Source organism: Oncorhynchus masou, chromosome 15 (assembly GCF_036934945.1).
Source record: "Oncorhynchus masou masou isolate Uvic2021 chromosome 15, UVic_Omas_1.1, whole genome shotgun sequence".
Lineage (NCBI taxonomy): Eukaryota > Metazoa > Chordata > Actinopteri > Salmoniformes > Salmonidae > Oncorhynchus > Oncorhynchus masou.
In genome coordinates this window covers 40,405,902-40,422,644 of record NC_088226.1, presented here as the reverse complement: position 1 = coordinate 40,422,644, position 16,743 = coordinate 40,405,902, and the positions used below count along the sequence as shown (strand labels likewise).

Below are 16,743 nucleotides of genomic sequence, written 5' to 3'. Positions count from 1 at the left end.
CTGTAAATTATGTTTTGTCACATTAAGAGCGCATAGGCCTAGTCTACTGTCGGGAATCCATCAATTGGGCAGCCCGCACAGAAAATATTAAACCGTTGATTGTTGAGGTGAAGCTTTCAATGAAAATCAGGCAGCTAGAAGGTATTTCGCAATATTTCAAAACACAATTGCGGAGGGAAAAAATCTGTTTGAACAGTTGAGTGCCACTGGAAAGTTGGTGGACTATAATTTCCTCCTCATATTCTAGGCCTAAAATCTGTGTAGGCCTATCCACTATTTTCATTGGCCTTATTGGTTGCATTTAAGACATTTGTTTTATTGATCTCAGTATGTACATGTCAGAGTAGCTTGTCATTTTGATAATTTGTGTGGTATGAAAAACAACATATTATTGTAATGTCTCCATTCATGTCAAATTAGAATTACAGGAAATTATTTTAGAAAAGGCACGTTTTTGACCCACCAGCTCCTTAGCCCTGGTCTTTAGGACTGAGCTCCGATTGTTATGAAATTCTGGTGCACGTCCCCAGGTGGTGCCAAGGCAGGGGGTGCGGTAGCGGAGGAATGCTCAACTCCGTTCTCTTAAATCTAGGCCGAGTTGAGTTTTGATAAGTGGTCAAGCGATTTGCTAGGAACAACAAGTCATCAGTCGATACTTTAAAAAAATGCCAATTCAGAAAACGCCTACCTGCAACTGCGGCCCATCATACTTTTAATAACATATTTTATGGAATACAACCAGTGACTTTTTCCTCATTTGTGTTGCTCAACTGGAGATGTCTTGACGTTTGAGATGTCTTGACTTGTCTTGACTTTTGCGCTGAGACTTTTGCGCTGAGTTGAAAACACAAATGATGAAAAAGTCGTTGGTTTTAACTTATTCGATTTAAAAAAAAGGTATTTAAAAAAAGGTATGAATATGAACACTATGTGGAAGGACCGTTGTTGTACAGGATAAACATAGGTACAGATAAGAGTCTTCAGAATTGACATTTTTACAAGTATCAACTGATTGTTGTTGCTAGCACACCCTGCAACCAGCTATCAAAACTCAATTATCGCCTTGTATTAGAGAACAGAATGTTCCTCAATTAGGTGTGCAGTTGAAGTTCTGCGCAATCAATGAACCGAACCTGCTGCTATTCTATTCTGTTCTATTCTATTATTTTGACACTATTCTATAAAAATTGCATTGTAATTCCATATATTGGATTGTATCATATTCTATGCTATTATATTCTATACTACGCTTTCCTGTTAAAAAAAAATCCATGCATTTTGAAACTGAATTTATCCTGATAACAATCAATCCTCTTCGCCTACAATGCGGATGGTGCCATGTACAGTAGAAGGGGATGAGAATCATGAAGCCAACCCGTCACCTGCTCCTGGTGCTTTGTCCCATGGTGGTCCTGGGCTTCCTCTACTACTCCTCTGGGAGACTGCACCCCTGGGGCTGGGGACATAAATCACGTAAGTACAGTATAGCAACTACCCATGTCCTAGACGGAGTGCCAGTCTGTTTGTGCCGTCATGCCAAATCATTGTTACTCATTGTCATGCCAAACATGTTTATAATGAGTATGATGCACCAAGCTTTGCCCCCACCCCCATCCAGCATAATGTTTCCTGTCATTGTAGCAGCATGTTTTGTGTATACTACTACTTTCCAGAAGGGGGAGCTAAGAGACTAAGGCAACTAAGGAAACATGGAACTAAAAGATGTACTGTATATTCAGTAAATTCAGAAATCACGTAACTAAACTAACCAAAATGAACTACACTATAGAATAAAGAAATTATATAAAGCATGATAGTATAAATCTCTGGAGTACCTTAAATTAAATTCTAGGCAAAAAAAGCGAACTCGGCTTCATCCTTCATTGAGGTAGATGGCTTGTTTGTAACAAAACCCTTTGATATTGCCAACCACCTGAATATAAATTTTTGTTGACAATATTTGCAAACTGAGGCATGACATGTGAGCAACAAATGCTGAGCCTTTATATTCATGTATAACGAACCAAATAATGAAAGACAACAACTGTAGTTTTGAGTTCTGCAAAGTTGATGTGGGAGAGGTGAAAATATTGTTGCTATCTCTAAATAAGGACACACCAGCTGGTACCGACAACCTGGATGGTAAATTGCTGAAGTTGGTAGCGGAATACATTGTGACTCCTGTTTGACATATCTTCAATTTAGGCCTAGAAGATGGTGTGTGCCATCAGACATGGAGGGAGGCAAAGGTCTTTCCACTATCCAAGAATACCAAAGCCCCCGTAATGGTTCAGACAGCCGACCAATCAGCCTGTTACCAATGCTTAGCAAACTTTTGGAAAAAATCATGTTTGACCAAATACAGTGATATTTTACAGAAAACAAATAAAAAAACAGACTTTCAGCGTGCTTATAGGGAAGGGCACTCAACATGCTCGGCACGGACACAAATTCCTGATGATTGGCTGAAAGAAAATGATAAGAAGATTGTGGGAGCTGTTTTGTTAGTTTTCAGTGCAGCTTTTGATATCATCGATCATAACCTCTTGGTGAAAAAACGTAGGCGTTATGGATTTACATCCTCTGCCTTATCATGGATTGACAGTTACCCGAGTGTGGTGAACCACAAGGGCAGCTGGCTTGGGTAATTATTGTTTTCTGTTTTTACTAATGACCTTTCACTGACCTTGAATAAAGCCTGTGTGTCTATGTACTCTGACAATTTAACCGTATACATGTAAGCTAAGACAGTAAAATAAGTAACTGATACCCTTAACATAGAGTTCCAGTCAGTTTTAGAATGGGTAACTAGCAATAGGCTAGTGCTAAATATCTAAAAAACTAAAAGCATAGTTTTTGGGAAAAATCACTCACTCAACCCTAAACCTCATCTAGATCTATTACTTAATAATGTGACGATTGAGCAAGTTGAGGAGACTAAACTGCTAGGTGTAACCCTAGATAGCAAGCTGTCATGGTCAAAACATATAGACTCAATGGTTGCTAGAACGGCAAGAGGTCTGTCCATGATAAGGCATTGTTCTGCTTTCTTGGCACCTAAGCAAACCAGGCAGGTCCTACAGGCCTTGGTTTTGTCGCACATAGACTAGTGCCCAGTTGTCTGGTCATGTGCGGCAAAGAAGGACATAGGAAAATTGCAGTTGGTCCAGAACAGAGCAGCACGTATTGCGTTTAGATGTACACGGAGGGCAAATGTCAGTGGTATGCATGTCACTCTCTCCTCAGAGTTGAGGAGAGATTGACTGCATCACTATTGGTCTTTGTGCAAGGTGTTGATGGGTTAACAGTACTGAATTGTATGTTGAAGCAGTTGTCACACAGTTCGGGCACTTATCGGTACCACACAAGACATGCAGCCAGAGGTCTCTTCACAGTCCCCAGGTCCAGAACAGAGGCTGAGAAACACACAGTATTAAATAGAGCCATGAATACATGGAACTCTCTGCCACCCCAGGTAACTCAAGCTAGCAATAAAATCAGATTTAAAAAACAAACAGATAAAAGAACACATTACAGCACAATGGGGACTGTGAAGAGACAGACATTTTTATATATTTTGGATTGTATTTTGCATTGTATTGTCTTATGTTGTTATGTACACTGAGTGTACAAAACATTAGGAACACCTTCCTAATATCGAGTTGCATCCCCTTTGCTCTCAACAGCCTCAGTTCATTGGGACATGGAATCTACAAGGTGTCAAAAGTCTTCCACAGGGATGCTGGCCAATGTTGACTACAATGCTTCCCACAATTGTTTTAAGTTAGCTGGATGTCCTTCGGGTGGTGAACCATGATTGATACACACGGGAAACTGTTGAGCATGACAAACCCAGAAAAACGGTTTAAATTTTTTTTGCTATGGTGAACACAACTTGGGTGTCTTTCTTGTACAGTAATCTTGTTCCTAGACACTTCTTTTCCAAATGTGCAAAGAGTCTGGTGGACCAACGAGTAAACCTTGGCCTTCATTAGCCAATACAGAAAGACCGGGAGTTACTACTGGTGCATTGGCTTAAATCAGCTTAAGGCCAACTTTGAATCGTTGATTTCCCAGGCTTACATGTGCTGTACACAATAGCCTGTAGACGAGGTTACTTGTAAAGTGTAACTAGTTGATACTTTTAGTGGTAGAGAGCAATTTTTCCCCTTTGCCATCTTTCACGTTTATTTACATTTTTTTCACCGTTATTTAACCAGGTAGATAGTTGAAAACAAGTTCTCATTTACAACTGCCACCTGGCCAAGATAAATAAAAGCAGTGCAACACAAACAACACAGAGTTACACATGGAATAAATAAACATACAGTCAATAATACAATAGAAAAAGTCTATATACAGTGTGTGCAAATGAGGTAGGATAAGGGCGGTAAGGAAATAAATAGGCCATAGTGGCGAAATAATTACAATATAGCAATTAAACACTAGAGTGATAGATGTGCAGAAGATGAATGTGCAAGTAGAGATACTGGGGTGCAAAGGAGCAAAATAAATAAATAACAATATGGGGATGAGGTAGTTGGATGGGCTATTTACAGATGGGCTACGTACAGGTGCATTGATCTGTGAGCTGCTCTGACAGCTGATGCTTAAAGTTAGTGAGGGAGATATGAGTCTCCAGCTTCAGTGATTTTTGCAGTTCGTTCCAGTCATTGGCAGCAGAGAACTGGAAGGAAAGGCTGTCAAAGGAGGAATTGACTTTGGGGGTGACCAGTGAAATATACCTGCTGGAGCGCGTGCTACGGGTGGGTGCTGCTATGGTGACCAGTGAGCTGAAATAAGGCAGGGCTTTACCTAGCAAAGACTTATAGATGACCTGGAGCCCATGGGTTTGGCGACGAATGTGAAGCGAGGGCCAGCCAACGGGAGCATGCAGGTCACAGTGGTGGGTAGTATATGGGGCTTTGGTGACAAAACGGATGGCACAGTGATAGACTACATCCAATTTGCTGAGTAGAGTGTTGGAGGCTATTTTGTAAATGACATCGCTGAAGTCAAGGATCGGTAGGATAGTCAGTTTTACCAGGGTATTTTAGCAGCATGAGTGAAGGATGCTTTGCTGCAAAATAGGAAGCCGATTCTAGATTTAATTTTGGATTGGAGATGCTTAATGTGAGTCTGGAAGGAGAGTTTACAGTCTAACCAGACAACTAGGTATTTGAAGTTGTCCACATATTATAAGTCAGAACCTTCCAGACTAGTGATGCTGGACGGGCAGGCAGGTGCGGGCAGCGTTCGGTTGAAGAGCATGCATTTAGTTATACTTGCATTTAAGAGCAGTTGGAGGCCACCGAAGGAGAGTTGTATGGCATTGAAGCTCGTCTGGAGGTTAGTTAACACAGTGTCCAAAGAAGGGCCAGAAGTATACAGAATGGTGTCGTCTGCGTAGAGGTGGATCAGAGAATCACCAGCAGCAAGAGCCACATCATTGATGTATACAGAGAAAAGAGTCGGCCCGAGGATGGAACCCTGTGGCACCCCCATAAAGATTGGTAGAGGTCCGGACAACAGGCCCTCCGATTTGACACTCTCAACACTTCTGAGAAGTAGTGGGTGAACCAGACGAGGCAGTCTTTTGAGAAACCAAGGCTGTTGAGTCTGCCGATAAGAATGTGGTGATTGACTTATTCGAAAGCCTTGGCCAGGTCAATGAATACAACTGCACAGTATTGTCTCTTATAGATGGCGGTTATGATATCGTTTAGGACCTTGAGCATGGCTGAGGTGCACCCATGACCTGCTCGGAAACCAGATTGCATAGCGGAGAAGGTACGATGGGATTCGAAATGGTTGGAAATCTGTTTGTTAACTTGACTTTCGTAGGTCTTAGAAAGGCAGGGTAGGATAGATATAGGTTTGTAGCAATTTGGGTATAGAATGTCGCCCCCTTTGAAGAGGGGGATGACCACATTTACATTTACATTACATTTAAGTCATTTAGCAGACGCTCTTATCCAGAGCGACTTACAAATTGCGAAAAAATATATAAAAAAAGATATATACACTACAAGACAAAGACTGACTGCTACGCCATCTTGGATTTTTTTTGCAGTCCATCTTTAGTTCATTTGTACCATCACATTCTCCAGTAAAAACATTCTGGGAGGTTATTGTACACAAACATGTTGATGCATCACCTGTCTCAGTAAACACACAAATGACGGCTGTGCATCCCAAATGGCACCCTATTCCCTATGTAATGCTATATAGTGCACTACTTTTGCCCAGGGTCTTGGTCAAAAGTAGTTCACTATGTTGGGAATAAGGTACCATTTTGGTGATCCACAAGATGTTATGAGATATTAGTGCTAACTGACATAGACAGCAGAGGCGGTTGGGCTTTTAACTTACAGCTTGTTGTAATGGACTAGATATTTGTGTCGAATAACACCAAGGTGTCTGGGATTTATTAGAATCATGTCTTTGCCTCAACCAAGGAGACTTTTGTTTCAAAATCTCATAGGCAAGTCTTACTTTCAAGTAATTATTATACTGTTAAATAATGTTATTCCAGCCTGAGCTTTTCTCTGCGTAATAACAAAATGGTTTAACTTTATTCCTATGCAATTACCGGAATAGGCTAACTAAAGTTATATGTAACAACATACAGTAGGCCTACAACGTAACTACACAGCTATAGAGCATTACACAACTTTGTCGTGTTTATTTAGTACAGTTATACATCCATGATGTTTTTTAAAGTTACATGTTTAGGTTAAATGTCTAACTCAGCAGAAACAAGAACAACACTACTCTTCTCTTTCGTTCTCTTATGTCCTTCCTCTGACTCTGTCAACTAGCACTCAGGGTCTGTGAAAATACACATATTTCAAAGCGGAAAATGATTCCTGTACCTCAGGCATATCAGCATTTGTTAGCAATTTGGGAGATATGTTTGTTCACCACTCTCCACAGATGCAAGTTGAGTTTCCAAGTTCAGAAAAGGGATGGAAGGAGCGAGCCAAGCATGATGCCGTAGGGCTTCTTGTTCTCTGCCAACCTGAGTCCAGGCTTGATTTGAAAATAGCCCATTATGTAAAAACCAAGTAAACGTTTGGAGATTAGTGCATTTAACTTTACTCTGAGTGTTTAAGCTTTTTGGCAGATGAGCCAAAGAAAGAAAGTTTAGCAGGCTAACAGGTATCCTCAAACAACAGATATTGTGAGAGCAACTCAACAACCTCACACCCACTGTCCTGATTTTACATTTACGCCACTACATAGGGAATAGTTTTTTGGGACACATCCCCTATCTAACAGCTTGTTCTACAACAATAGCTTGTTTTCCTATGAACCCACTATCAAGCAATGCACCTCTCAGGAGGTAGTTTGGACTTGGCAGAATGTGTATTATTCACTTGTTTGGACTCCTCAATGTCCAATGATGTGCAAACCAAACCCTTAAACCATTCCCTTCAACTGTGTAAACCTGATTGAATTACTCATCATCCTGTCATCACAGCTTTCATTTGTTTATTTTTAATAGGGTTATTGCTTATTCTCATGATTTGAAATATCGTCCAACACTTTGTAAAATGGCAGGCTGAGACGACAGTGAATGATGTTGGCGGTAGAGCCTAGCTGCCTAGGAGCAACAGAACAGGAGATGGATGTGCTCTTCTGAGAGAGGGTGTCACGCCCTGACCTTAGAGAGCCGTTTTATTTCTCTATTTGGTTAGGTCAGGGTGTGATTTGGGGTGGGCATTCTATGTTGCCTATTTCTTTGTTTTGGCCGAGTATGGTTCCCAATCAGAGGCAGCTGTCTATCGTTGTCTCTGATTGGGAATCATACATAGGCAGCCTTTTTCCCACCTGTGTCTGTGGGTAGTTATTTTCTGTTTAGTCTCTGTTACCTGACAGAACTGTTCGCTTTCGTTTTGTTACTTTGTTCAAGTGTTAATAAAATAATCATGAACACTTTTCACGCTGCGCTTTGGTCCACTCCTTCTGAAGACAGGCGTTACAAAGCGTGCTGGTAGTGTTAGTGGAAATTATGAGGGTGGTGGTTAATATGGATTCTTGTTTATGTCACACCCTATGACTAACACTACTCAATCAACCACCTGTTTTCACACTGTGTTTTCCACATAGAAATAACATTTCTACAGGGAAAATTCCCATTCAAGTCATTGTTCTGTGATGGATGGGCCCATGGCAAGCAATTATATTTCTATGTTTTTCCCTTGGATAGGAGGGCTTGTCCAGCGATATCTAACTGAACACTTACTACCCTGGGGCTTAACTCGTTACTTAACTCTTGTGTTTCAGAGAAAGACCTGGATAGTTTTTTCTCCGTGGGACGATTATTTCACTCAGGTAGTATAGATTAAGGTTTAGAGTTAAGCCAACCCTGCCACATATAAACCCGGCATCCATGTTGGGAGGTTTTGTCAATCTTAGGAACTCATATGCATTTTCAAAAGCCTGGCTTTCTCATAGTACTCACTTAGGTGTGCTTAAATTTGATTAACAAACATCTAGCATTGAGTGCAACTGCTGTAAATAGTGTATCTGGCATATCAGATGATAATAGTGGTCATTCACTGGATTATTGAAACTATATATTTAATTTATTGAAATACATCACCTCCCAACATTTTATAACATTTACAAACTGCCACCAGTTCAATATTCTATGGTATGTCCACATGTTGAAATACAGTATATCTTTCAAAGACAATTATCTTCTATGTAGATGTGTTAATTTTATTGGAAAAGAATGGCTGGAAATGTACAATTTCATTCAGTGTTCCTCTTTTGGATGTGTATGTAAGACTTGACCTTTAATGTTTTAATGATTCACTGTACATTGAGAACCAGCCTTCTTTTGAATTTCATAACCAAATGTGGATCATTCAACCTCATTAATGACCTTGACATAGGAAATGAAAACGTGCCATAGAAACACCCATAGTCGACCAAAATCCACCCTGCAGTTAAGAGATATATCTTTGTAAGAGCAGGACCCATGAGCTCCCCTGATTTCCAGACCCCGGAATCTAGAGCCCAGAGGTAGCTGGCTAGAGGCTTGCTGCTTTCCATCAGGAAACTGCTGCTAGAACAAATCTCACTTTCTGCCCAGCAGTATTAAGAAGCACCTATTTATCTCCTCCCCAACTAACCCACCACACTTCACAACAAACCTCTCAATCCCATCAGCACTCAATGAACCTGTCACCACAGTACTCCTCCCACACACACACATTCACACACATGCACACACACACTAGAGGTCGGCCGATTATGATTTTTCAATGCCAATACAGATTATTGGAGGACTAAAAAAGCCGATACCGATTAATCAGCCGATTTTTAAAATTTATTTGTAATAATGACAATTACAACAATACTGAATGAACACTTATTTTAACTTTATATAATATATCAATAAAATCAATTTAGCCTCAAATAAATAATGAAACATGTTCAATTTGGTTTAAATAATGCAAAAACAAAGTGTTGGAGAAGTAAAAGTGCAATATGTGCCATGTAAGAAAGCTAACATTTAAGTTCCTTGCTCAGAACATGAGAACATATGAAAGCTGGTGGTTCCTTTTAACATGAGTCTTCAGTATTCCCAGGTAAGAAGTTTTAGGTTGTAGTTATTATAGGAATTGTAGGACTATTTCTCTCTATACCATTTGTATTTCATATACCTTTGGGTGTTCTTATAGGCGCTTTAGTATTGCCAGTGTAACAGTATAGCTTCCGTACCTCTCCTCGCTCCTACCTGGGCTCGAACCAGGAACACAATGACAATAGCCACCCTCGCAGCAGCGTTACCCATGCAGAGCAAGAAGAACAACTACTCCAAGTCTCAGAGCGAGTGACGTTTGAAACTCTATTAGCACGCACCCCGCTAACTAGCTAGCCATTTCACATCACATCGTTACACCAGCCTAATCTCAGGAGTTGATAGGCTTGAAGTCATAAACAGCAGCGCTGCTGGCAAAATGCATGAAAGTGCTGTTTGAATGAATGCTTATGAGCCTGCTGGTGCCTACCATCGCTCAGTCAGACTGCTCTATCAAATCATAGACTTAATTATAATATAATAACATACAGAAATACGAGCCTTATGGCATTAATATGGTCAAATCCGGAAACTATCATCTCGAAAACAAAACGTTGATTCTTTCAGTGAAATACGGAACAGATGTTTATTTTATATTCCTAGTACATTGCACAAACTTCAATGTTATGTCATAATTGCGTAAAATTCTGGCAAATTAGTTCGCAATGAGTCAGGCGGCCCAAACTGTTGCATATACCCTGACTCTGCGTGCAATGAACGCAAGAGAAGTGACACAATTTCACCTGGTTAATATTGCCTGCTAACCTGGATTTATTTTAGCTAAATATGCAGGTTTAAAAATATATACTTCTGTGTATTGATTTTTAAGAAAGACATTGGTGTTTATGGTTAGGTACATGTTGGAGCAACGACAGTCCTTTTTCGCGAATGCGCACTGAATCAATTATATGCAACGCAGGACATTGTAGATAAACTAGTAATATCATCAACCATGTGTAGTTATAACTAATGATTATGATTGAATAAATTTAATGCTAGCTAGCAACTTACCTTGGCTTCTTACTGCATTCGCGTAACAGGCGCCCACCTCGTGAGGCAGGTGATTAGAGTGTTGGACTAGTTAACTGTAAGGTTGCAAGATTGAATCTCTGAACTGACAAGTTCAAAATCTGTCATTCTGCCCCGAACTATGCAGTTAACCCACTGTTCCTATGCCGTCATTGAAAATAAGAATGTGTTCTTAACTGACTTGCCTAGTAAATAAAGATTAAATAAAGGTGTAAAACAAACAAAAAAAACTTAAAAACGGCAAAATCGGCATCCAAAATGACTGATTTCTGATTATTATGAAAACTTGAAATTGCCCCTAAATTAAAACTTGAAATTGGCCCCCATTTTCGATTAATCGGTCGACCTCTTACACACACACATACAACACACACTCCACCACACACTGTGGTCTAGTCTCCCACAGCCCGATGGTATTAGATCAATTTACAGCTTTATCTTCAGTGTTCTTGAAGATCTTCAAGATCTCTTATCTTTTTATTTGTGCTTCATTTCCTTTTAAGCAGCAGGGTGCACAGAGTTATTTTCTTTAGCAGGCAGATAGCAGCACCATGAAAGAGCTGGATAACTTGAGTAACTAATGAGAGGCCTTAGATCTGGCTACTCCAGTGTCAATTTAATTGAACTCTGCCGGGCAAATGTTAAAGATCTGTACCTTTTTTTGTTGTTGACTGAATGTACTGTTTTGAAAGTGGATGAACAGTGCTCTGCTGCTTTTCAAATACAAGTGTGACCTCTGTTTACCTTTGTTTTAACAGGAAATGTTGGATTCAAAACTATAATTTGTTTTCTTGTTTTTAACAATGGTATTTTGAATGAAGAAAGCTAAGTTTGAGATTAAGTTGTCCTGACCTCAGTAAATCAGTTAAACTAAACCACATCATTTATCTAGACACATTTGCCAGCCAGACCATTGAGAAGAGCAAATATGATGTTTTTTTTGTGTTACTGTTCCACTCCCATAAGGACATGAAGTCATGTAGCAGGCCTGCAAATAAAGGGCAGAGAGGACACAGTCATTACCAGTTTAAAGAACAGCTCCGGTGACCTCTGATGATGAATATAATATGATGATTGCAGACAGACATGTTTTTATGAAGTTGAAAATGTACCCATGTCGTAAGAGATTCATATGTGTCCATGCAGAAGTAGAAATAGCTACTGCCTCATGATCCATGACGTTTCCTATGACCCAGGCTCCAACAGAAACTTACCAAAAATGTAATTCTCTCATTGCTTTCCACTAGTTGTTCTTTTAAGCTTCATGGCACCTTGTTTACAGATGATCCACAGCTAAATTAATATGAAAGAAAGTAAACATTGATTACTACACTTTTTGTTTTTGTTTGTATTCATCCGTTTTGCAATGTTTTGTTCTTTGTTCTCTGGCCATCAACATTTACTTAATCTCACTCTGTCGCTCTCTTTCTCTCTTTCTCGCTCTAGTGTATGACAAACAGGGATTCTTGCTGAAGTTGGATGGTAATCTGTAAGTATTCCCTTAATGCATTCTCTTTTCCAGTGTGTTGTTTTACCCCTTCACCTTGCTTTGTGTGTTTTGGCTACATGACGTTCATGTACACTGCTCAAAAAAATAAAGGGAACACTAAAATAACACATCCTTGATCTGAATGAATGAAATATTCTTATTAAATACTTTTTTCTTTACAAAGTTGAATGTGCTGACAACAAAATCACACAAAAATTATCAATATAAATTTATCAACCCATGGAGGTCTGGATTTACGTGCCTGTATGACCTCCCTACAATGCCTGGGCATGCTCCTGATGAGGTGGCGGATGGTCTCCTGAGGGATCTCCTCCCAGACCTGGACTAAAGCATCCACCAACTCCTGGACAGTCTCTGGTGCAACGTGGCGTTGGTGGATGGAGCGAGACATGATGTTCCAGATGTGCTCAATTGGATTCAGGTCTGAGGAACGGGCGGGCCAGTCCATAGCATCAATTCCTTCATCTTGCAGGAACTGCTGACACACTCCAGCCACATGAGGTCTAGCATTGTCTTGCATTAGGAGGAACCGCACCAGCATATGGTCTCACAAGGGGTCTGAGGATCTCATCTCGGTACCTAATGGTAGTCAGGCTACCTCTGGCGAGCACATGGAGGGCTGTGCGGCCCCCCAAAGAAATGCCACCCCACACCATGACTGACCCACCGCCAAACCGGTCATGCTGGATGATGTTGCAGGCAGCAGAACGTTCTCCACGGCGTCTCCAGACTCTGTCACGTCTGTCACATGTGCTCAGTGTGAACCTGCTTTCATCTGTGAAGAGCACAGGGCGCCAGTGGCGAATTTGCCAATCTTGGTGTTCTCTGGCAAATGCCAAACGTCCTGCACAGTGTTGGGCTGTAAGCACAACCCCCACCTGTGGACGTCGGGCCCTCATACCACCCTCATGGAGTCTGTTTCTGACCGTTTGAGCAGACACATGCACATTTGTGGCCTGCTGGAGGTCATTTTGCAGGGCTCTGGCAGTGCTCCTCCTGCTCCTGATATGTCCAAGATGGCGTAGCAGTAAGACGTGTCGTGTCCCTTGTCCCGTGTATATTTAGTCTTTTTTAGTTTTTACATATTTTTTTCTTCGCATATCTTTTAAAACATTTTGCTAAACCTCAGCTTCCAAATACTCTCCTTCAACCCGCCTCACCCAATGTAGCTATTTTTTTTTCCTAAAGTATTTAGTATTTATATTTACTTCGGAACCTGAACCCCTCAACTGAAGCTAGCCAGCTAACTACCAGCTATGCTAGCGGTCTTCAGCTAACCGGTCATCAGCTAACCTTTAGCTCGGAAAGCTCTCGCCAGTTCGAACAACGCGACTCTAACCAGAGCATAACGGACCTATTTATTTTTTATTTTTTATCCCCGGATTCCCGCCGCAAACGGAACATCTTTCAGCTGGATCTTCACAACTAGTTATTTAGCTAAACCGCAACCCCGGACGATTACTGCTGGCTAGCGCTTCCACCCACTTAGCCTGAAGCTAGCCCCGCCAGAGCACCTGTGCTACCACCGTAGCATACTCCTGGGCTACAATACCTACCACCGTAGCATACTCCTGGGCTACAATTACCCGGACCCACGACCGGTCTATCGATGTCACCGCATGAAGAGGAATAAACAGACTCACCCCATCGTGACGTCCCCCAAAGGCTAACTCTCTAGCCCTTGCTATCTCCTTGCTTGCTATTTCGGCCCGTTAACTGCTACCTTGTTTAGCCCCGGCCTACTAACTGTTAGCTTGTTAGCACAGGCCTGCTAACCGTCTGAATCGCCTCGTCCCAAACACTCACTGGACCCATATTTACTCTCTTATCTCTTTTCGATTTTTAATTTGTTTATACCTTCCGGTAACCTGCCTCACCCAATGTGATACGGAATCGCTATTATTTTTAATTTTTAGAACACACTCAAGAACCTCCAGAAGCTAACTAGCTAACTAGCTACAAGCTATTTAGTCATTGTTAGTTTTTTTTTTTTACCTGAATAACACTCACTAATCCTGCCCCCTGGACACTGATCACTTGGCTACATAGCTGATGCACGCTGGACTGTCCATTAATCATGGTACCTCATTCTGCTTGTTTATGTTTTATCTGTCGGCCCCGTTGCCTAGTCAACGCCATTTTACCTGCTGTTGTTGTGCTAGCTGATTAGCTGTTGTTGTCTCACCTACTGTTTTAGCTACCTTTCCCAATTCAACACCTGTGATTACTGTATGCCTCGCTGTATGTCTCTCTCAAATGTCAATATGCCTTGTATACTGTTGTTCAGGTTAGTTATCATTGTTTTAGTTCACAATGGAGCGCCTAGTTCCACTCTTCATACCCCTGATACCTCCTTTGTCCCACTTCCCACACATGCGGTGACCTCACCCATTACAACTAGCATGTCCAGAGATACAACCTCTCTCATCATCACCCAGTGCCTGGGCTTACCTCCGCTGTACCCGCACCCCACCATACCCCTGTCTGTGCATTATGCCCTGAATATATTCTACCATGCCCAGAAACCTGCTCCTCTTATTCTCTGTCCCCAATGCTCTAGGCGACCAGTTTTGATAGCCTTTAGCCGCACCCTCATACTACTCCTTCTCTGTTCCGCGGGTGATGTGGAGGTAAACCCAGGCCCTGCATGTCCCCAGGCACCCTCATTTGTTGACTTCTGTGATCGAAAAAGCCTTGGTTTCATGCATGTCAACATCAGAAGCCTCCTCCCTAAGTTTGTTTTACTCACAGCTTTAGCACACTCTGCTAACCCTGATGTCCTTGCCGTGTCTGAGTCCTGGCTCAGGAAGGCCACCAAAAATTCTGAGATTTCCATACCCAACTATAACATCTTCCATCAAGATAGAACTGCCAAAGGGGGAGGAGTTGCAGTCTACTGCAGAGATAGCCTGCAAAGTAATGTCATACTTTCTAGGAACTACTAATTTTGAAAATTACTCTCTCCAGACATAAGTCTCTCACTGTTGCCGCCTGCTACAGACCCCCCTCAGCTCCCAGCTGTGCCCTGGACACTATTTGTGAATTGATCGCCCCCCATCTAGCTTCAGAGTTTGTTCTTTTAGGTGACCTAAACTGGGATATGCTTAACACCCCGGCAGTCCTACAATATAAGCTAGATGCCCTCAATCTCACACAAATCATCAAGGAACCCACCAGGTACAACCCTACCTCTGTAAACAAGGGCACCCTCATAGACGTCATCCTGACCAACTGGCCCTCCAGATACACCTCCGCTGTCTTCAACCAGGATCTCAGCGATCACTGCCTCATTGCCTGTATCCGCTACGGAGCCGCAGCCAAACGACCACCCCTCATCACTGTCAAACGCTCCCTAAAACACTTCTGTGAGCAGGCCTTCCTAATTGACCTGGCCCGGGTATCCTGGAAGGACATTGACCTCATCCCGTCAGTTGAGGATGCCTGGTCATTCTTTAAAAGTAACTTCCTCACCATTTTAGATAAGCATGCTCCGTTCAAAAAATGCAGAACCAAGAACAGATACAGCCCTTGGTTCACTCCAGACCTGACTGCCCTCGACCAGCACAAAAACATCCTGTGGCGGACTGCAATAGCATTGAATAGTCCCCGCGATATGCAACTGTTCAGGGAAGTCAGGAACCAATACACGCAGTCAGTCAGGAAAGCTAAGGCCAGCTTCTTCAGGCAGAAGTTTGCATCCTGTAGCTCCAAATCCAAAAAGTTCTGGGACACTGTGAAGTCCATGGAGAACAAGAGCACCTCCTCCCAGCTGCCCACTGCACTGAGGCTAGGTAACACAGTCACCACCGATAAATCCATGATTATCGAAAACTTCAACAAGCATTTCTCAGCGGCTGGTCATGCCTTCCGCTTGGCTACTCCAACCTCAGCCAACAGCTCCGCCCCCACCGCAGCTTCTCGCCCAAGCCCTTCCAGGTTCTCCTTTACCCAAATCCAGATAGCAGATGTTCTGAAAGAGCTGCAAAACCTGGACCCGTACAAATCAGCTGGGCTTGACAATCTGGACCCTCTATTTCTGAAACTATCCGCCGCCATTGTCGCAACCCCTATTACCAGCCTGTTCAAACTCTCTTTCATATCGTCTGAGATCCCCAAGGATTGGAAAGCTGCCGCAGTCATCCCCCTCTTCAAAGGGGGAGACACCCTGGACCCAAACTGTTACCAACCTATATCCATCCTGCCCTGCCTATCTAAGGTCTTCGAAAGCCAAGTCAACAAACAGGTCACTGACCATCTCGAATCCCACCGTACCTTCTCCGCTGTGCAATCTGGCTTCCGAGCCGGTCATGGGTGCACCTCAGCCACACTCAAGGTACTAAACGATATCATAACCGCCATCGATAAAAGACAGTACTGTGCAGCCGTCTTCATCGACCTTGCCAAGGCTTTCGACTCTGTCAATCACCATATTCTTATCGGCAGACTCAGTAGCCTTGGTTTTTCGGATGACTGCCTTGCCTGGTTCACCAATTACTTTGCAGACAGAGTTCAGTGTGTCAAATCGGAGGGCATGCTGTCCGGTCCTCTGGCAGTCTCTATGGGGTTGCCACAGGGTTCAATTCTTGGGCCGATTCTTTTCTCTGTATAT

The 16,743-nt window shown here is 42.3% G+C and overlaps 1 protein-coding gene across 8 annotated transcripts in view; it reads left to right on the top strand.

Annotated features, from left to right (window-relative positions):
- LOC135556247 (CMP-N-acetylneuraminate-beta-1,4-galactoside alpha-2,3-sialyltransferase-like) overlaps positions 1-16,743 on the top strand; it is a 106,189-nt gene that overhangs the window by 2,167 nt on the left and 87,279 nt on the right. For 5 of the 8 annotated variants that reach the window (XR_010457967.1, XR_010457966.1, XR_010457965.1 and 2 more), the window contains exons 2-4: positions 1,350-1,473; positions 8,290-8,337; positions 12,071-12,113. Coding sequence is in view for 5 of the 8 variants with exons in the window: in XM_064989279.1 (XP_064845351.1) it covers positions 1,356-1,473; positions 8,290-8,337; positions 12,071-12,113 (209 nt within the window). In the remaining 3 variants the exon portion in view is untranslated. Of the gene's footprint in view, positions 1-1,346; positions 1,474-8,289; positions 8,338-11,545; positions 11,846-12,070; positions 12,114-16,743 lie in introns of those variants that run through there. The other 3 variants (XM_064989275.1, XM_064989277.1, XM_064989278.1) reach the window with 3 other exon arrangements.